The sequence below is a fragment of the Sorex araneus genome, chromosome 6 (genome assembly GCF_027595985.1).
Source record: "Sorex araneus isolate mSorAra2 chromosome 6, mSorAra2.pri, whole genome shotgun sequence".
NCBI lineage: Eukaryota > Metazoa > Chordata > Mammalia > Eulipotyphla > Soricidae > Sorex > Sorex araneus.
Genome location: NC_073307.1, coordinates 108019506 through 108042353, shown reverse-complemented (window position 1 = coordinate 108042353; position 22848 = coordinate 108019506). Strand labels below are relative to the sequence as shown.

Genomic DNA, 22848 nt, shown 5'->3' with positions numbered 1-22848 from the left:
TAGTGCATTTGCCTTGCACGTGACCGACTTGGATTTGATTTCCAGTATCCCATGTGGTCCCTTGAGCACCACCAGGGGTAATTCCTGAGGCAGAGTCAGGAGTAATCCCTGTGCATCACCAAGTGTGACCCAAAAAAGCAAAAAAAAAACCCTTATAATAGTGATTTATATAATAATAATAATAATAATGTTTCTACTCTGAAAATTGTGCATTCATTGAAGACATAAACCAAGCATTGCATTTCCCCTTACCTAAAAATATTAATAGATATTTGTTGAATTGCTAGTTAACATTTGTCTTGTCACAACATAATTGTTGGATCAGGCTTTCTCAATGTCAGTATGAGCTACCTTCCTCACCTCTCTGTACTTCTAAAAGTCCTGGAACATGATCACAAACCACCTCCAGTGTGGTCATATAAACTCATCTACTGACCCTGCTCAAGAGACTCAAATAAATCTCTAAAGAGATTAAACAGCTGCCCAAACTATTTGAATTCTCGCTTATGGCTGAGATGTCTTTAGAAGGGCAGGTCAGCCCAGTGCCTACCTGAACAACTCCCCGGCAGCCACTCACTTCCATGCTCCAAAATTATCATCATGCCTCCAGACAGGCTCCATCATTATGGACTCCATCATCTGTTCTTGTTCTGGGGCCATACTCAGTGGAACTCAGGGATTACTCCCGGCTCTTTACTCAGTGGTGGCTCCTGGAATGGCTCAGGGGACCATATGGGGTGCCAGGTATTGAACCTGGGTCAGGCAACTGAAATGAAAATGTTTTTCCAGCTTACTATCTATCTCTCTTGCCATATTCCATGCCCTCTTTACCAAAGGAACCTTGAGGACTAGAATGTGTAGTATATTTTGCTATAACTTTTACTTAGAGTTTGAAGGTGGATAAGATATTGTGATTCTAGGGCAAGGATTCAGGATTCATACTATGTAAATTGAAGTCTGATTTTAATTGTTACCATCTGTTTTAGGTATCATACATTTTTTAATATGCTGGAGTGATAGGGCAGGGCTGGAACGATAGCACAGCAGATAGGGCATTTGCCTTGCATGAGACCGACCGGGTTTCGATTCCTCCTCCCCTCTTGGAGAGCCCGACAAGATACTGAGAGTATCCTGCCTGCACTACAAAGCCTAGCAAGCTACCTGTGGCATATTCGATATGCCAAAAACAGTAACAAATCTCACAATGGAGACATTACTGGTGACCACTTGAGCAAATTGATGAGCAACGGGACAACAGTGCTACAGTGTGACAGTGACTCAACTTCATCTCATCAGAAAAAGGGTAATGGAGGTAACAGTGGCCCTCAAGGGCACTGAAGTGGTGAAATAAACTAACATAACTGAAAAAACAAACAAAAACCCTCAAACAAAAACAAGGTCATTGTCTTAACATATTTATCTTAAAAAGTAAATGAAGTCCTTTGTAATTAAATTTAAAATACATTAATCACTATTTTTGATTAAGTACTTATAAAATAGCATTTCAAATTGCTTTAATAATGTGTTTTGCCCAGTTCTTGGGAAAAAGATGATGGGAGGCATCACCCTCCCCAACCTTAAACTCTACTACAAAGTGGTAACAATTAAAACAGCATGGTACTGGAACAAAGGCAGAGCTGAAGACCAATGGAATAGGGTGGAATATCCCTACACACAACCTCAAATGTATGATCATCTAATTTTTGATAAGGGAGTAAGAGATGTGAAATAGAGAAAGGAAAGCCTCTTTAACAAATGGTGCTGGCACAACTGGACAACCACATGTAAAAGAATGGGCTTAGACTTCGACCTGACACCATGCACAAAAGTCAGATCAAAATGATTAAAGACCTCAACATCAGACCACAAACCATAGGGTACATTGAAGACAAGGTCAGCAAAACCCTCCACGATATTGAAGATAAAGGTATCTTCAAAGATGACATGCAACTGGCCAACCAAGTGGAAACAGAGATCAACAAATGGGACTACATTAAACTAAAAAGCTTCTGCACCGCAAAAAATACAGTGACTAGAATACAAAGACTATCTACAGAATGGGAAAGGATATTTACACAATACCCATCAGATAAGGGGTTGATATCAATGGTATATAAAGCACTGGTTGAACTCTACAAGAAGAAAACATCCAACCCCGTCAAAAAATGGGGTGAAGAAATGAACAGAAACTTTCCCAAGGAAGAGATACGAATGGCCAAAAGGCACATGAAAAAGTGCTCTGCATCACTAATCATCAGAGAGATGAAGATCAAAACAACCATGAGATACCACCTCACACCACAGAGACTAGCACATCCAAAAGAACAAAAGCAAGCACTGTTGGAGAGGATGTGGGGAGAAAGGGACCCTTCTACACTGCTGGTGGGAATGCCAGCTGGTTCAGCCCTTTTGGAAAACAATATGGACAATTCTCAAAAAATTAGAAATTGAGCTCCCATTTGACCCAGAAATACCACTGCTGGGAATATATCCCAGAGGAGCAAAAAGGTATAGTTGAAATGACATCTGCACTTATATGTTCATTGCAGCACTGTTTACATAGCCAGAATCTGGAAAAAACCCGAGTGCCCTAGAACAGATGACTGGTTGAAGAAACTTTGGTACATCTATACAATGGAATACTATGCAGCTGTTAGAAAAAATGAGGTCATGACGTTTGCATATAAGTGGATCAGCATGGAAAGTATCATGCTAAGTGAAATGAGTCAGAAAGAGAGACACAGACATAAAAAGATTGCACTCATCTGTGGAATATAGAATAATAGACTAGGAGTCTAACACCCAAGAATAGTAGAAATAAGTACCAGGAGGTTGACTCCATGGCTTGGAGGCTGGTTTCTCATTCTGGGCAACTCAGAGAAGGGAACACCAAGTAAAATATGGTCGGAGGTCATGCGGGGGAGGGGTGACGCGTGCCGAATGTAGACTAGAGACTGAACACAATGGCCGCTCAACACCTTTATTGCAAACCACAACACCTAATCAGAGAGAGAGAACGAAAGGGAATACCCTGCCATAGTGGCAGTTTGGGGTTGGGGGAGATGGGACTGGGGAGGGTGGGAGGGACGCTGGGTTTACTGGTGGTGGAGAATGGGCACTGGTGAAGGGATGGGTTCTCAAACTTTGTATGGGGGAAACATGAGCACAAAAATGTATAAATCTGTAACTGTACCCTCACGGTGATTCACTAATTAAAAATTAAAAAAAATTCAAAGAAAGAAAAAATTAAAAAAAAGAAAAGAAAAACAAACAAACAAACAAAATAATGTGTTTTGCCTGCAAACGCTATGAAAATAAATAAATAATTATAAAACAGGGCATAAATTGAAATTATTATTTTCATAATTATTATTATTGATATCAATGTAGTTTCAAAAAGACTCTAAATCCAAAACTGCTTTACCTCTTGGTAAATCAATTTGGATATATTGAAAACAGTAATGAAGCATAGGAGAAGCCCATAACAGTTGAAATGAGAAAAAAACAATAGCACAATGTAACTGCTGCACATGTATTACATTATTTTGATACAAAAAATATGAGTCAAAAGGCTGGGTGGTGGGGAAGATGAAATAGTTTGGGGCTCCAAACCCAAAATTGACCAAAAATAATTTCTGAATGTCAAGATAATGTAGCTGAGGGAATTTACATATGCCTAGCAGCATTTATTTTTTCCTTTAAAGCATAGATGTCCCTTCACCCCCATTTTTCCAAACCAAATTGTATAGAGGATTCCTATACTTAAATTTAATGAGGATGAAAAAGGGAATGAATGGAATCTTAAAACCCATTTATTTTATTTCCATGTTTTTCCTGTCCTCTAAAATGCCCCTCTCTTAAGTATGTTTAGATCCCCAGAACTGAACAAAATACAGAATACCTGATATTTGGTACATGGCTCTGCATCTGTTTCCTTTGTATACTTTGTAATTCCATACTTTATTTTATTTTTTCTGATGTTTTAATGATTCTTCCCTTTTAATTTTGTTCTCTTAACCTATCTTTCTTTTCACATAGAGCTCTTTTACCTAGTTCTATCTTTTATATCGTACACATTTATATTCCATTTTAGTTTTCTACTTTCCTCTACTGGCTAGGGTAACAATGATCAGGAGGGAATTACTGGGAAGAGTTTGAATAAATGACATTCTTATAACTTCACGAATGTAGTTGTGATTGCAAGGATAACACTGTAGCACCATTGCCCCGTTGTTCATCTATTTGCTCGAGTGGGCACCAGTAACATCTCCATTGTGAGACTTGTTGTTACTGTTTTTGGCATATCAAATACGCCACAGGTAGCTTGCCATGCTCTGCTGTGTGGGTAAGACACTCTTGGTAGCTTGCCAGGCTCTCCGAGAGGGATGGAGGAATTGAACCCAGGTTGGCCATATGCAAGGCAAACGCCTTACCCGCAAGGATATTATCTATGAAATAAAATTCAGGTTTTGATTTCTTGATGGTCTTGCAAACACGAGTCTTTAATAATGAAATGTTTTGACTGGACTGATCAGAAAGGAGAGAACTCCAAAGACAAGGGAAGTGAACAGCAAAACTTCATTGAGGTTGCCTGGCCAGTTCATCTCTGAATGTTTCAGTTTAGGGTAACATCTTAGGAATTCTTTTTGTTTTAACAAGGCAGAACTAGATTACATGTTTAAAAAACAGTGAAATTACCATAAAATAAGAGTTTGAGACCACACCTTTATAATTACAAGGACTTTTGAGTTATAAGTGTTCAAATGAAATTTTGGTTACTATTATTTTTGCTATAAGACACACAATTTTTACTTTTATGACATGACATTTTCTGAGTTATATTTCTGTATAGGAGAAAAATATTTTATTTTATAATAGAAAACAGACAATTATATGTGTTCTAGCCACCTAGGAGTGCTTATGATATAAAATGAAATATGTGTGCAAACACTTCATTCTAAAGCACAATATATGGTTTATCCAAAATATATGTGGTTTTGTATTTTTCAAACCTCCTTAATTTGTCAAGTTCTACAAAACTCCCATTTCTTTCTCTTGAGTGCCCTAATATCCCTTTATCTCTCAGAAACATATATGAGAAGACATTTTTTGGTGGTGAGCCATGATTCTCTTCACAAGAGATTTCAAGGCTGAGCCTTATCCACTCACCCTTTACTTACCTCCTGGGAGTGAGACTTACGGATCAGATTCCTGAAAAGTCCTGATCCGCACCAGTGGCTCTAGAGCATCCTTAGACTATGTCTGAATAGGTGACTCCAGGAACCCTAAATCATGGTTATGCCTGTGCAAATAATTTCAGAATGGTCCTAGACTGGGCTAATCATTCCAAGGATCTTTTTTGGACTGTACTTGCTCTACATTGCTGGTCACCTACAGAACTCTGACTTGTCACATTCTCAAAAAACCTTATCTTTGGCTATGTCAGACACCCCAGGTAGACCTGGGGTATGGCTGGTTTCATTCATGTAGAGATGCTCTGAATGTACAGCATTAGTCACTCCAGAGAAGCTCTGGGCTGGGCCTATTTCAAGAACTCTAGAGAATTCCAGGCTGAGTCTCAGGACTATTTGGATCCCTGCTGTTTACTGTAGGGAAGTGATTCCCCTAACACTTAGTCTTCCTCAGGTGAAGTCATAGATTCACTCCCTGAGAAGTGTGAATATTTAGGCATTCCCAAGAGTACAAAAATTCATGAATACCTTTTATCCCATACTTGGAAAGGGTCTTTCCCTGCACTTGTGAGGCTAAACAGTCAAAGGTACAAAACATAATGACCTCTATATCTTTCAAGTTTTCCAACTGAAAACTTGGTTATAGACACATGCCAATATTTCTCTATTAAGATTTTTTTAAGTATTCTGGCTTTAGTAAGACATACTTGAAATATCACATTGTGTTAGTTCAAGCTATATAGTAATGCATTGAAAAAATGTTTAAGTTGGGAAATGATTACAAAAGCAGTGTAGTTAACTTACATCATCTTACTTAACTGTCACTGTCACTGTCATCCCATTGCTCATCGATTTGTTCGAGCGGGCACCAGTAACGTCTCTCATTGAGAGACTTATTGTTACTGTTTTTGGCATATCCAATACGCACGGGTAGCTTGCCAGGCTCTGCTATGCGGGCTCCATACTCTCAGTAGCTTGCCGGGCTCTCTGAGAGGGGCGGAAGAATCGAATTCGGGTCGGCCACGTGAAAGGCGAACACCCAAATTTTTATATGAGATAAGATTTACTCTTAGCAACTTTCATGTATGTCATACTATATATGAGAGCTCCAGAACTCACCTCATTACTGAGTTCAATGAGGTTTTTTTTTTTTCTTTTTTGGGTTGGGGGTCACACCCGGCAATGCTCAGCGGTTACTCCTGGCTCTGCACTTCAGAATTACTTCTGGTGGTGCTGGGGGGACCATATGGGATGGATGCCCGTGATCGAACCCCGCATGCAAGGCAAACACCCTGTTAGCTGTGCTATCCCTCTACCCACATAGTTCACTAAGATTTTACTATTTGATCAACATATCCTCATCATTTCACCTCACCTCTCTAAGCCCCTGGAAGCCATCATTTTATTCTGATCACTGAGTGTAAAAAATACAAAGACGTGCGCAGGAGGGGGAGATGTGATGTGTGTGGTATTGTTCGAGGGCTCTCGGAATGGAGCTCTCTCCAGCGCATGCTGCTTGTGTTCGGTGCTCTCAGCCACTGTGTATAGACTGGATCGGGATGGCTCCTCCTTGTGCTCTGCTTCTGTGTGTGCCTCTGTGCTCTCCTCTGTCTGTCTCTCTATCTCTGTCTCTGTAGTCTCTCCTCTGGTCTCTTCCGACCTCTCTGTCTCTGCTTCTGTGTCTTCTCTCTGCTTCTGTGTCTTCTCCCGTGCCTTCTGTTTTGCCTCTCTGTCTTCTCTCCACTTCTGTCTAATCTTGCTACTGTCTTACCTCTCCCTGCTTCTGTTTTACCTCAGCCTCTTCTCCCTCACTTCTGTGTCTTCTCTCCTCTGTGTCTTCTCTGCTGCTTCTGTTTCTTCCCTCTCTCTCTACTTCTCTTACAGTCTTAGTTTATATAGCAATCATATAGGGTAGTGACACAAAGGTGGGTTGAACATTAACAAATCAACAAAGACCATTTCTCCAGGAGATTAACAAAATCTCATCTAAAGAGATTACTCCAGATTACCAGGAGATCTGCTCAAGGGTGGGATCCAAACAATGGTGTGTCGCTTTCTTCCTTCCTTAGCTAGTAACTCATTTAAATAATTAAAGTAAATTTACTTCTAATATTTCTAGCAATGTCATTCTGTATGAGCACAGTAAGAGATATATCAGACTTAAAGTTTGGTTCTTCCTGAGAACACTCACTATATATTCCAGACCACAGTCCTCAGGCCAGGTTAGTCTTCCTAACCACATCAGGGTCCTAGTCTCGTCGTTACTTTGGGATCATGACAGCATTTGTCTATGACCATGTTCTCAACTTATAGTTGAGTATTGTGGCGCTTTGGCCTGGACAATTTCGATGCCAGGGTAGCTCACAGCTTGTCCTGGGTCCATTCTGTCCCTCACTGGGACCCTGCTTTTGGGGTGCTAGGAACTAAGGGCAACTGAGTTGAGAAAGCAGATGCATGGGAGTAAATATTATTGGAGTCAATCAGCTCCCATGTTCCAAAGCATAATATTAACTGAATTCCTGTGTCCATACAGAAAGGACATTACTTTAAAGTAAACTAATTGCCCTGTGGCAAGGATAAAAGGACAAACTCAATGTTATCCTACAATTGAGAAGACTTTTTCAGATTACATAATTTTGGTGAGATCACATTACATTTATCTTTTGCTCTTTGGTTTATTTTGTGAAATGTGATATCTTCAAGTTTTATTCAACTTGCTAAAAGTCATATAATTTACTTCTTTTTATGTTTGATCAATATTCTGTTGTATATATAAGTATACATGACACATTTATCAATTAATGGTCACTTAAGCTGTTTATCTATTTTGCATATTGTAAAAAATGCACTGAATGTGAGAGTAATGATTTGTCTTCAAGAGAACTATTTTATTTTCTTCCTATTTACATTATTTTATGCATCCCCTTAATTTTCATTCTCAATGGGAGAGTTCTCATAGTATTTTTGACTTGAACTCAGAAGGTCTCAGGAAAAAGGAGAAATCATTAATTATTGTCTATGAGAAGAATATTAATAAACATCATAAGCAGGAACTTAGAAGATAAGATGAATTTGACTAAAACAAGAATTAAAAAAAACTTTTTTTTTTTAAAATTTATTTATTTTTAATTAGAGAATCACCGTGAGGGTACAGTTACAGATTTATACACTTTTGTGCTTATACTTCCCTCATACAAAGTTTGGAACCCATCCCTTCACCAGTGCCCATTCTCCACCACCCGTAAACCCAGTGTCCCTCCCACCCTCCCCAATCCCATCTCCCCCCCACCCCACCCTGCCACTGTGGCAAGGCATTCCCTTCTGTTCTCTCTCTCTAATTAGCTGTTGTGGTTTGCAATAAAGGTGTTGAGTGGCCGCTGTGCTCAGTCTCTAGCCCTCATTCAGCCCGCAACTCCCTTCCCCCACATGGCCTTCGACTACAATGTAGTTGGTGATCGCTTCTCTGAGTTGACCTTTCCCCGGAACGTGAGGCCAGCCTCGAAGCCATGGAGTCAACCTCCTGGTACTTATTTCTACAGTTCTTGGGTGTTAGTCTCCCACTCTGTTATTCTATATACCATAGATGAGTGCAATCTTTCTATGTCTGTCTCTCTCTTTCTGACTCATTTCACTCAGCATGAAACTTTTCATGCCCATCCACTTGACTACAAAATTCTTGACCTCCTTTTTTCTAACAGCTGCATAGTATTCCATTGTATAGATGTACCAAAGTTTCCTCAACCAGTCATCCGTTCTGGGGCATTCGGGTTTTTACCAGATTCTGGCTATTGTAAACAGTGCTGCGATGAACATACATGTGCAGATGTTGTTTCGATTGTACTTTTTTGCCTCTCTGGGATATATTCCCAGCAGTGGTATTGCTGGGTCAAATGGGAATTCAATATCTAATTTTTTGAGAATCGTCCAAATTGTTTTCCAGAAGGGCTGAACCAGTCGGCATTCCCACCAGCAGTGAAGAAGGGTCCCTTTCTCCCCACATCCTCTCCAACAGCGGTTGCTTTTGTTCTTTTGGATGTGTGCTAGTCTCTGTGGTGTGAGGTGGTATCTCATGGTTGTTTTGATCTGCATCTCTCTGATGATTAGTGATGCAGAGCACTTTTTCATGTGCCTTTTGGCCATTCGTATTTCTTCCTTGGTAAAGTTTCTGTTCATTTCTTCGCCCCATTTTTTGATGGGGTTGGATGTTTTCTTCTTGTAGAGTTCAACCAGTGCTTTATATACCATTGATATCAACCCCTTATCTGATGGGTATTGTGTAAATATCCTTTCCCATTCTGTGGATAGTCTTTGGATTCTGGTCACTGTATCTCTTGCGGTGCAGAAGCTTTTTAGTTTAATGTAGTCCCATTTATTGATCTCTGTTTTTACTAGATTGCTTAGTTCCGTGTCACGTTTGAAGATACCTTTATCTTCAATATCGTGGAGGGTTTCGCCGACCTTGTCTTCAATGTACCTTATGGTTTGTGGTCTAATGTTGAGGTCTTTAATCCATTTTGATCTGACTTTTGTGCATGGTGTCAGGTCAAGGTCTAAACCCATTTTTTTGCATGTGGTTGTCCAGTTGTGCCAGCACCATTTGTTAAAGAGGCTTTCCTTGCTCCACTTCACATCTCTTGCTCCCTTATCAAAGATTAGATGGTCATACATTTGGGGTTGTGTGTAGGGATATTCCACCCTGTTCCATTGGTCTACGGCTCTGCCTTTGTTCCAGTACCATGCTGTTTTAATTGTTACTGCTTTGTAGTAAAGTTTGAGGTTGGGGATGGTGATGCCTCCCATCATCTTTTTCCCAAGAATTGTTTTAGCTATCCTTGGACGTTTGTTATTCCATATGAATTTTAGGATTGCTTGATCCATTTCTTTGAAGAATGTCATGGGTATACTTATAGGGATCGCATTGAATCTGTATAATGCTTTAGGGAGTATTGCCATTTTGACAACATTGATTCTCCCTATCCACGAGCAGGGTATATGTTTCCATTTCCTCATGTCCTCTTTGATTTCATGGAGTAGCGTTATGTAGTTTTCTTTGTAAAGGTCTTTTACTTCCTTGGTTAAGCTGATTCCGAGGTACCTGATTTTCTGGGGCACGATTGTGAATGGGATTGCTTTTTTCATGTCCCTTTCCTCTGCCTCATTGTTTGCATATATGAAGGCCATGGATTTTTGGGTATTGATTTTGTAGCCTGCAACTTTACTGTATAAGTCTATTGTTTCTAAGAGTTTCTTAGTAGAGGTTTTAGGCTTCTCTAGATATAGTATCATGTCGTCTGCAAATAGTGAGAGTTTGATTTCTTCCCTTCCTATCTGGATGCCCTTAATCTCTTTTTCTTGTCTAATAGCTATCGCAAGAACTTCCAGTACTATATTGAAGAGCAGTGGTGATAGTGGGCATCCTTGTCTTGTGCTAAAAAAAACTTTTGAGGAGAGAAAGTAGAAGACCCAAACATTACCGACTTCTAATTATCTAAACCACTGACTCAGACAGCTGGATGAAGTGAACAATTTTTTATTGATTGACTTACCTATTTATTTCATATTTATTCACTCAATTTAATCAAATTCAATTAAAAACCTATCACATAAACGAAATTCAAATACTTGCAAATTTTATTGATGTGTTTGCAGGAAAACAAAAACTTTGGGTTAGCATGAAAGCTCACTGAAGTTTAATCATTATGCATGTAAAAAATAACTTAAGAAATACAAATGATTTTTGAGCTTATAAATATATGTTGGCAGATCAGTGATTCATTTTTCTGTGCATATACTATGTACTAATAAGTAACAAAGTTAACACTCTTATAAGTGCAGATGAATAGGAATAAGATAAGGAATATATACCTCAGAGGGATTGATAGGGCTTTCTATCTGATGAATGATGACATATTTGCCCCCCAAAAAAGAAAGTAGCAAGATGACATATATATTTTTAATTGAATGCCCCCAATTTAGGATTATAAACATTTTTGCACTATTCATGTATGGACACAGGAATATGAATATCTGGAACTACTTGAAAATATAAATATTGAAATACCAATAAGAAAAAGATTATACATCTGTGGTGGGTAGGCACAGGAGTCTGGCAGATTGTAGTAATAGTTTTAATCTAGTTCTGTGTTCTTTTCTCTCCACTGAACCTTCTAGTCATCATTATAGCAACTAGGTTTCATTCCAATATAAGTAAAAGCAGAAATTCCAGATATGAAACCTACTTCTTTCCATTCGATAAGCTTTATTGTTATTTTTAAATTTCTATGGAATATAATTTTTAAGACTGAAGGCCTTGCGGAAGGTCCTGACAAGGGCATTCTTCACCTCATTATTTCTCAGGCTGTAGATGATGGGGTTCAGCATTGGTGTCACAACAGTATACGACAAAGACAGCATCTTCTTGCTCTCTGGGGAATTATTAGACTTGGGCCGGAAATAGGTGAGGCTTAAAGATACATAGAAAATGGAGACAACAAGGAGGTGGGAAGAACAAGTAGAGAAAGCTTTATGTTTCCCTTTCGCTGATGGAATCTTGAGGATGGCAGCAGCAATTCGAATGTAGGAACATAGAATCAGCAGGCAGGGTATCATGACCACCAGAACGGTTCCAACAATCGCGTAGATCTCAAACAGTGCTGTGTCTGCACACACCAGCTTCAGCACAGGTGGACTGTCACAGAAGAAGTGGTTCACCTTGTTGGTGCCACAGAATGGAAAGCTGAAGAGCCATGTAGTCTGCACCGTGGCTACAGGGAGACCTGGAAACCAGGAGGCAACAGCCAGTTTGGTACATGTCTTATGGTTCATGATGACTGGGTAGTGCAAAGGATTGCAGATGGCCACATAGCGGTCATATGCCATGGTGGCCAGAAGGAAGCATTCCGCCACTCCGAAGAAAAAGAAGAAATACATCTGAGTGACACAGCCGAAAAAGGAGATGGATGTGTCTCCCGCTAGTAAAGTCGCCAACATCTTGGGCACAATAACTAGGTTGAAGCCAACCTCCAAAAAAGACAAGTTCCTGAGGAAGAAGTACATGGGACTGTGCAGAGCGGGGTCAGCCAGGGTAACCAGAATGATAAGGCTATTTCCTGTCAGGGTGATCATGTAGATGATGAGAAATGTTAGGAAAAGTAACGACTGTATTTCAGGGAGCAGGGAAGAGAAGCTCATGAGGACAAACTCACTAAATCTTGTCCAGTTTCCTTCAGCCATAGAAACAGAAATGAATCATAAGCTGTTTCTATGGAGATGATCTTTTTTTTTAGAAGGGTCAAGTTCCAATTTTTTTCCACCTTCTTAGTGTCAGGTAAAGTTCTAATATTAGAATGTCAGTTAGAAATTGATGGAAAGTTGCATTGTCTAGGAATAAAGATTAAAGAAAAATAATGGGCATTGCCTTATTCTCAAATGGGCTCCTATCAGACCTTCTGGAAGAGTAAGTATTTTCATAAATGCACATTAACATGCAAAAATGTCATGACCAAGCATAACGTGGATCCTTAGGTGGTCAACAAACTGAACATTTTAGATACACTGGTATTTTTGCAAACACCTAAAATTTTGTGAAGGCAGTAAAAAAATATGTATGTGTACATTTATTAAAACTTTTTGATATAAAGTAACATAATTGTCAAAACATTTTTCAACTCTTCTTGAAATTTTCTTTTCCCTTTTTGGTTTCTTCTTGATATTTTCTTGATGTCTACAATTTGGGAAGTGAATGATGGGCCTGTATGTTTGAATACAGTTAATGTATGCATGATTTTTGTCCAATGTATAATTGCATATTTTCTAGGTCAAAAACTTATACAAAATTAGAACTCTCAAATCAAAATACATATGTTGGATTTTGAAGGACTTCTAATTTTTGCTGTACCATTTATAGAACTCTTCTGCCTTTGAGAATCAATTTAAGACTTAAGAAAGTTAGAATTGCGGTGTTTATTAAATGACAGTGCAAAATAACAAGAGACTCAATACCACAAATATTGAGATACTTGAGTGTTTTCTAGATTCAACTAGAGTCCTATTTATATTGGTTGTTATTAATTTTCAACAAATTATTGATCTTTTCTTGGTAACATAGATGCATCATTTCTTATATGCTCTTGGTAATATAGATATTAAATTATAATGGCTTTAAAAATTAACATGAAATAGATAAATTCTAAAAATACAGAGTTTAACAAGAGTAAAGAGAGAAGAATGAAGAAAATTTTAAGGGAAAATGTAAATGAACCTATATAAATATAAAAGTATGTCTTATTCTAAAAATGGGAATATAGGCTTTATGTTAGAAATTTTGTATTACCACTACTGCTTAAGTTCTTTATTGGTAAGTAAACAATTAAAATAGATATCTCTATAGATATAAAAAAGATCTCCTGAATAAATATGGAATATTCCATGTAAATGACATATTAATTTATTATGAAAAAAGTATAAAATTCTTAAAAGTCTAGGAATAAACAGAATTTTCTTAATCTATTTGAGTAAGCACCATGAGTGAATGTCATATTCAATGGCATAGTCCTGAGAAGTTTTCCCTATCTTTTAAAGAATCTGTTTTAATGCTTTTTGCAAAACTGGTTTCAAGGCTATGAATTCCCTAAGCTGTTGTCTGTACATAAAACTCTGTATCATTCCTTCAGATATGAATGATAATCTAGCTGAATAGAAAGTTCTTGGTGAGACATTCATTTCACTGAGGTGTTTGTGTGTTTTTCCCCACTATATCCTGCCATTCTCTTCTGGCTTGTAAGGTCTCATTTAATAGATCTGCTGTGAATCTTGTGGGCTTTCTTCCTGTGTAAGTTCCTTTTTTCCTGACCTTGCTGCTTTCAATATTCTGTCTCTAATTTCGAATTTGTCATTCTGATTATAATATGTCTTAAAGTTTTTCCATTTGGGTCTATTTTTATTGAGACTTTCCTTACCTCTTTTCTTGTGTTTGGCAAATATCATTTTCCAGTGGCATATTACTTGACAATAAGAAAAAATAAAATTATGTAATATGCCATTCTATAGATGGTACTGGAAGGTATCATGCTGAATGAAATCAGTCAGAAGCAGAGGGGTAGATACAAAACTGATCTCTTTCATATTTGGGATATAAAAGTCACAGTAAAGAAGTAACAAATGTCCAAAGATAACAGAACCTGAGAGCTCATCTATCCATGTATTTACCACGGCCAAGGTTTGGGTAGGGGTGGGTGGGAGAGTAGAAGGGGACGCTGAAGAATATTATGGAAGGATACTCACACTCTGGAGGAGTGTGTGGCATTGGAAATCTATATGTATAAAACCTTATCATCAACAATATTGCAAATCACTGTGCCTAAATAAAATATTTTTTAAAAAGATCAACAAAAATTTTGTTTATTCAGCAAATTTGAAATACTGAAAAATAAAAACTTAGTACAATTAAGCACTATCTGTCAGTAAGCTGTGGGTCCTTCATGTAAATTATATATTTTTTTTTAAAAAAGAAATTTGCTACAATGTATGAAGACTAAGCATTACACTTCGTTTTTTTTGTTTTTGTTTTTGGGTCACACCCAGTGGTGCTCAGGTCTTACTACTGGCTCTGAGCACAGAGATCACTCCTAGTGGGTCTCAGGGACTGGGGATTGAACCGGGTTGGCAGTGTGCAAGACTGTTCTATCACTGTGACACCCAAACATTACATACTTTGACACAAGAACTCCGTCTGGCAGAAGAAATGGAAGTGATTTTATATGGAAGTTTGGTCAATGATGATCATTATTGTCATAAATTGAAATGATCATCAATAAATAAATCAATGATTAGAAAAAGATGTAAATTTAAGAAAATATGCAATCACTTATGTATCTTTTGAAGAATATTTAATTCTATGGTGTAATAATCATCAAAATATTGATTATATAATACCAACATTACACATATATGATAAATGTCTAATTGTGTAAGTGACTATGCAAAAAGGTGGAAATTAATCTCGTTATTTTAATTTTCTTGTTATACACCTTTCTACAGTGTATAACAAAATACAACAGCAGGGGCAGGAGCAATATCACAGCGGGTAGGGCTTTAGCCTTGTACTCGGCCGACCCGGGTTTGGTTCCCAGCATACCATATGGTCCCCTGAGCACCACCAGTGGTAATTCCTGAGTGCAGAGACAGAAGTAACCCCTGTGCATTGCCGGGTGTGACCCAGAAAAGAAAAAAAAATATAACAGTGAATGTAAGTGATGATCATAATGATGAATTTGGCAATGTCTACTAAGTGTATAATAAAGTTATGTTTTTTGGTTTACATTAATTCTTTCACTTTCTTCTCACAGTAACAGTAATTTAAGTGCCATCACTAATTACTCCATATATGAATAATGAAATAAAAATGTAAAGCAGATATGTAATTTTGTAGGTGAATGACTTTGAAATTACTTGGAAATTAAATGATAAACTTGTGATTAATCCATAATCAAAAAGCAAAAAATTAGAGCAATATTTAATTTTTCCACTGAGACACAAAATAACACAACCTAAACAGTGTCATCTTTGATCTCACATCCATCTCTCTTTCCTCTGATTCTTACCAGTTATTGGAAAATCTATTCTTTTATTTCCATGCCTTTATTTATCTATTTATTATTTTTTTATTAGTGAATCACCGTGAGGTACAGTTACATACTTACAAATTTTCGTGTTTGTATTTCAGTCATACAATGATCGAGTATCTATCCCTCCACCAGTGCCCATTCTCCGCCACTAATGATCCCAGGAGCCCTCCCATAGCCCCCAACCCATCCCCCCCACCCCGCCTCTGTGGCAGGGCATTTCCTTTTGTTCTCTCTCCTTTTGGGTGTTGTGGTTTGCGATAGAGGTATTGAGTGGCCATCATGGCTATCTCCCATCATGAGCAGGTCCTCACAACACCCATTACTTGGTGTTCTCTTTTCTATCTCAGCTACCTTTTCCCCCAGCATGTAAGGCCAGCTTCCAAGATATGGGGCAAACCTCCTGGACCTTGTCTCTACCATTCTTGAATGTTAGTCTTCTATTCTGTTACTTTGTATTCCACATATGAGTGCAAACTTTCTATGCCTGTCCCTCTCTTTCTGACTCATTTCACTCAACATGATGCTCTCCATGTTGATCCACTTATATGCAAATTTCATGGACTTACTATTATCCGATAACATAGATTTCAGGTTGAAAAGATTAGAAGGGACAGAGAAGGCCATTTTTTATTAATCAAGGGATATGTAAAGCAGGAAGAAATCACTCCCCTAAACATATATGCACCCAATGAGGGACCAGCTAAATACTTAAAACAACTGTTAACAGATTTTGAGGAAGACATTGCTAGCAATGCAATAGCTGGAGACTTCAACACCGCCTTATCACCTCTAGATAGATCAACAAAATTAAAACTCAGCAAGGAAACACTGAGTTTGAAGGAAGAAATAGAAGAAAGAGGGCTAATAAATCTATACAGTGCTTTACATCCCCATAAAAAAGAATACACATTTTTCTCCAGTGGACACGGAACATTTTCCTTTATAGTCCATTCCTTTATATGTCACATCATGTCTCCTAAACATACCTTTTTTTTTCTTCTTCTTTATGTTCAAAGCTTAGTTATTTTTGGCAGTCCCAACCGGGGCCAGTGCTCGGCTCCGGCCGGGTTTCAGCCCGGGTGCCCATGCCTCTGCACAGCCGGTGGATGTGGAATGAGCGGGAACCAGAGACAGCTTTAGGATTTGGGGTTCCAGCAAGTGCTTGCACCCATGTATGGAGACTGTGAACTAACTTTGGCTACATGCTGTTCCAGGAAGGGAAATGATTCATTTTCAAACTTAAATCTTCGCAGACTTAATTACTATAATACAGAAATTGTAAACTTAGTTCACAGTCTCCATACATGGTTGCAAGCACTTGCTGGAATGGTAGCGGCCGCACGACATTTTATCTCTTCATTCTCATCAGTGAAAAATTTATTATCAAATATTTCCTTGTTAATAGAGCTGTATTCTTGGGGGATAAATTCCAACAAAAATAGTGAGTCTGTTTTGAAACTCTAACAACAATAGTGAGTTGTGTGTTGAAATCTGGAATGTAACCAAGGTAAAGAGAAAAGGAAGTGAAATTATCACTCACGCACGGGGAGGGGTTGGGGGGTGAGGGGTGGGATGTATACTGTTTTATTTTTGTTTTGTTTTGTTTTTGCTTTTGTTTTTGTTTTGTTTTTGTTTTTATTGGTGGTGGAATAGGGGCACTGGTGAAGGGATGGGTGTTTGATCATTGTGTAACTGAGATATAAGCCTGAGAACTTTGTAACTTTCCACTTGGTGATTCAATAAAATAAATTTAAAAAAAAGTTTAGTTATTTTTTATGACTCTTATGTGATTCTTCAGGATAGGGTTAGTTGTCTTTTTTAGTTTTCTGTTTTATTTAAAACTACCCAAATTAACCTCTAAGAGCAATCACAGCAGTTACAGGGCTTGGCATAACCTTGCTGAATCCCCAGCCAGCATCAATATAGTCTCTTGAGCACCACCAGAAGTTATCCCTGGGCACAGCCAGGTATGACTCAACACCACCCCTCAAAATTTGGATTATTCAGATGTTATAATAATCTATTTTAATTTCAATCATTAAACTTGGTAAGGATCTAAACTATTATTCATCTTAAAAGGAAGAGGCCCCAAGTTCAAACAGAAAAACTGCAAATATGTGTTTTAGTGACTGATTGGATAAACATGACTTTAGCAAAGTCAATTTTATCAATCATTAGAGTTCTTACTTTTTTTTATTAATAATTACTCTTTCATTATAATATACTCTATTGTTACCAGAAGATTTATTTCATTAAAATTATAATGTGTGTGGGGTCAGAGCAATAGCACAGCGGGTAGGGCATTTGCCTTGCACGCGGTCGACCCGGGTTCGATCCCCGGCATCCCAAATGGTCCCCCAAGCACTGCCAGGAGCAATTCCTGAGTGCAAAGCCAGGAGTAATCCCTGAGCATCTCTGGGTGTGACCCAAAAAGCAAAAAAAAAAATATAATGTGTGGTGCTGATGGAGAATGATGGAAAGTTAGGAGCGAGGAAATATGGAAGGGGATGATAAATTTTCCAAAGGGTTTTTGATATTACTGGGGAAGAAATGATGAAATCCTGGCTTGAGCGTGAGAGACATTGAAGAACTTGGTGGCTCACAGCTATCTACAACCTCCTGGCATCTCTCTAGAACTGCTGCAGTAACATCCCTTTACTATATTTAATTTACTATCCTATGAATTGAACTTCACTCTTCTAGTTCTCTGATTTCTTTAAAATTACCTAAATTAGGCCCTAAGAGAGATCATAGCAGGTAGGGGGCTTGCCTTGCATGTGAATAACCCATGCTCAATCCCAGCGTCAATATGCAGTAACATCCATTTATTGTATTTAATTCTGCAATAGCATCCTTTTGTTATATTCAATTGCCCTATTAACTGGATTTCAATCTTCTAGGCCTTCTACATCCCAGAACTTATTTAAAGAATTCATATAGTCTGATATGATGTGGTCTATTTTCTACTTCAAATCTTCTCTTGAAGTTTCCCGATACTAGAGGCTACTCAAGATGTGGAAGAAGTATATGTCCCATCAGCTACAAAACTTGAAAAAAATGAATGGAAAGTACTCTTTAGTATTTACTAACAAAGTATAACTAGTTATAACAAAAGTGAAATTGTATTATATTATGACCTGAGTTGAGTTCTCCCAAAATTCATATGCTAAGGATCTAAGTCCTATTTCCTCAGAATATGACTATATTTGGAACAAAGATCCTCAGAAGCAATTTTGGTCAAATGAGGCCATTAGGGTGAGTTTAACCCCTTATTGTTAATATCCTTGTAAGAAAAAATATATATTAGGATATTGCCACAGAGAGATCCTATAAAGACACAGGAAGAAAATAGCCATCACAGGTACTCTGAAACTATAAAATAATGACTTCAATATTATTGAAAACTATATCTCAATTTGAAAATCAAAATTAAGAGTAACAGAGCCTTCTATCAGCCAATGATATAGATCTCAGAAGAAATAAACACGTCAACACTTTTAACGTGGATATTTTAGTCATCAGAACTTTGGGGAGAGAGAGAGAAGAGAGAGAGAGAGAGAGAGAGAGAGAGAGAGAGAGAGAGAGAGAGAGAGAGAGAGAGAGAGAGACTCAGAAATTTCCTGACTTAGAAAAATTTCATCTGAATTAGAACACAGCTAGCTGATCAGCTCATCTCAATCTTTTTGGGCTCTCCTATCTCACTTATATTATGACATAGAGAGAGAGGACCGAGACACAGGAAATCAAAAAACTGATAAATGTGGAAACAAGAAGAGAATTAGGTATTCCTTCAAACCCTCCCCCAAACTTAAGTCATGCAACTGAATGTGGAGAAAGAGCATTAACTAATCTGCAACTGAATGTGGAAAGGCAGCATTAACTTAACTGGTCACTAACTAGAGGCTTACCACAGTACCCATCCAGGAGATTTGCCATGTTCATCTTTGTTTCTTGAGACTTCTGCTTTATACATTTCTGGAATATGTCAAGAGCATTGGTCTTGTTGTCAGAAGAACCAGAAGAGCCTTACCCTCTGTCCTGAATGAATCGTTAATGTCTGGCCTGAAGCCAGGTCACAGCTCCTTGCTTGCTCTGTGTCAGGTGTGAGGTGTGAGTGAAAACATGGCATTGCATGAACATATGTTTCCAGGCTTGGTGGAGAGCTATTCCCACCTGTGCATCTTTTTTTCTTGGCAGAAAGTGAGGGCTGGCACCTGTATCCCCACACTCCTCCCCCACCCAAGTTATTCTAGTGTTCACTGAGCTCATTGTCCTCATGAGGACCAGACCTTTCTCATTTCTATTGTCCTTAGAGAACATGATGAATTTCAGATGCCAATAGAATGAAGTCTAAGTAAAGAAAACAAAATTTGTCTAGGGACAAAGTCTTTTTTTTTTTTTTTTTGGTTTTTGGGTCACACACAGCGATTCACAGGGGTTACTCCTGGATCTGCACTCAGGAATCACTCCTGTCGGTGCTCAGAGGGCCATTTGGGATGCTGGGAATTGAACGTCAGTTGGCTGCGTGCAAGGCAAGTGCCCTACACACTGTGCTATTGCTCCAGCCCAAGGGAAGAAGTCTTATGTGGATGAAAGAGCCAAGTTTGAAGTCAGAATCACTGAAACCTAATCCTTATATTGGATCTTGATGACTGGTGGTGCTTAACAATTTAAAAGTTGATTTTTTAAATCAAAATGAGACTGGAGTGAGAGTACAGTGGGTGGGTTTTTGCCTTGCACAGGGCCTACCTTGGGTTGGTCCCTGGCACTCCAGATAGTCCCCTGAGCCAGCTAGGAGTGATCTCTGAGCGCAGAGCCGGAAGTAAGCCCTGAGCACAGTTGCGTGTAGCTAAAAACAAGTCAAGATGAAGAACATTATATACATATCAAATAACACAATACACATATTGCACATATTTTATAAGTATGACATTTCAAATATGTGAATAAAATTTATTTACTTTTAGAACATATCTGTAAGGTTAAGTAAGAAAATTATCATAGTTGCCTCTGAACTAAGAGGTAAGAAAAGAAATTATTGAGGAGAAAAGCTATTTTTAATTGCATTAATTTTACACTCAACTGATTTTTTCTTTTAAATATGCTTTAAAATTCTATATTAGAAGTTTAGTTATAATTGATTTACTATGTTTACAATATTGGGAAATTTCAGGGGGTTATTGTTACACCTCTTTGTATAATATTCAATAGACTCACCAACAATACTCCAATGTCATTCTTCCACTAAGATCACCCCTGTAACCCTTCTTCCCACTTTACTTCCCTACCATTAGCAACCAAATACTTCTCACTAGTGTAGAGGTAAATTTTGCTATTTTTTGTCAATTTCTTTGATTTATAGTCACTCCTATTTCTCATGAATGAAACCATAGCATTTTTACTTATTTCAATTAGCACAATCACTTCAAGTTTTTGTCTGTTTTCTTCCAATAAACCTCATTTAAAAAATTTTTAACAGGGGCTGGAGCAATAGCACAGCGGGTAGGGCATTTGCCTTGCATGCGGCCGACCCGGGTTCGATTCCCAGCATCCCATATGGTCCCCTGAGCACCGCCAGGAGTGATTCCTGAGTGCAGAGCCAGGAGTAACCCCTGTGCATCGCCAGGTGTGACCCAAAAAGCAAAAAAAAAAAATCTTTAACAGTTTGTTAGTTATTTTATCTTTTTTCGTTTGGTGACAAGGCTTTAAGATCTCACATATTCAAAACAGGTATTTTTCCTACAGAGTTAGTTCAGATGACTTCAGGCATTTAAAAACTTGAACCATTATTAGATTCAGATAGTAAGATTTGAAGTACACACACAAGATACATGTTATATACATCTATATGCAAATATATATAATATATATGCACATACACACATGTATATATCAACATTTTTATGGTCATAATTTTTGTCAAGACTAAAATAATTGATATTGGCAAAATTATTAACTTTTAAGTGTAATTTGAATTTCACAGTATGTTTTGGATTCCAGAATTTATTCCAGGATAGTATATTGCATTAGTCATATATCCTTATAAATCTCTAATCAATGGTTACTTTTTCTCAGTGCATTCCCTTATATTTGATGGCACTAATACTAATGCTTGTGACTAATACTTGTTAACAGAACTCGTAATAACAGAACAAACAAGGTAATATATTTTGTAGAATGTAAAATGTTCTACAATTACCATTCACTGTCACTGTCACTGTCATCCTGCTGCTCATCTATTTGCTCGAGTGGACACCAGTAATGTCTCCATTGTGAGACTTGTTGTTACTGTTTTTGGCACATCAAATACACCACAGGTAGCTTGCCAGGCTCTGCTGTGGGGGCGAGATACTCTTGGTAGCTTGCCAGGCTCTCTGAGAGGGGCGGAGGAATCGAACCCAGGTTGACAGCATGCAAGGCAAATGCCTTACCTGCTGTGCTATCGCTCCAGCCCATAGTTTAAATAATTAGATTTTTTGTGGAGGGGCCACAGAGGTGTCATTATATCATTCCATGGTATACATACTATTAACTTGTTTTATTACTATTCCTTTTCCTATCCCTCAGCTTCTAAGACTGTAGGCCATGATGCTATTTGAGATCACATAGCTGAATATGGGTGGTAAAAAATTTGGCAAGAGTAAAATTTTGTGAATGTATAAAAACCAAAAGTTAATTTAAAATCCAAATTTGTAATGAATCTGAGAAGTTAGGGCAGTGATTGACAGTGCTTTATTTCTTGCATATTAAGAGTGGAAAAGCTAAAGAAGCCATGGAATATTTCAAAGAAGATAATTCTTATGTTTCCTTTTCAAGGGAGCTGTATGAATACTTAGAGGAAGAAAGAAACTGGTTGGAATTTCATCATAATTAATATTTCTTTTCTTAATGAAAAAGAGATATTTGAAATACAAGAGAATGTTCTGGTTTCCTCCACTGATTTCTCACCTTCTAATTTGGAGGAAAATATTTTTGTCTCAATTTGTCATGTGACAAATGATCAATTGTTGCCATGGAATGAAAATGAGATA

The 22848-nt window shown here is 37.9% G+C and overlaps 1 protein-coding gene and 1 pseudogene across 1 annotated transcript; both read right to left on the bottom strand.

Moving 5' to 3' along the window:
* LOC129406086 (uncharacterized) overlaps positions 1 to 22848 on the bottom strand; it is a 144288-nt pseudogene that overhangs the window by 37286 nt on the left and 84154 nt on the right.
* On the bottom strand, positions 11472 to 12440 carry LOC101550966 (olfactory receptor 10A5-like). Its single transcript, XM_004613649.2, has one exon. The coding sequence runs from the start codon at positions 12423 to 12425 to the stop codon at positions 11472 to 11474; it is 954 nt and encodes a 317-aa protein (XP_004613706.2). The 5' UTR covers positions 12426 to 12440.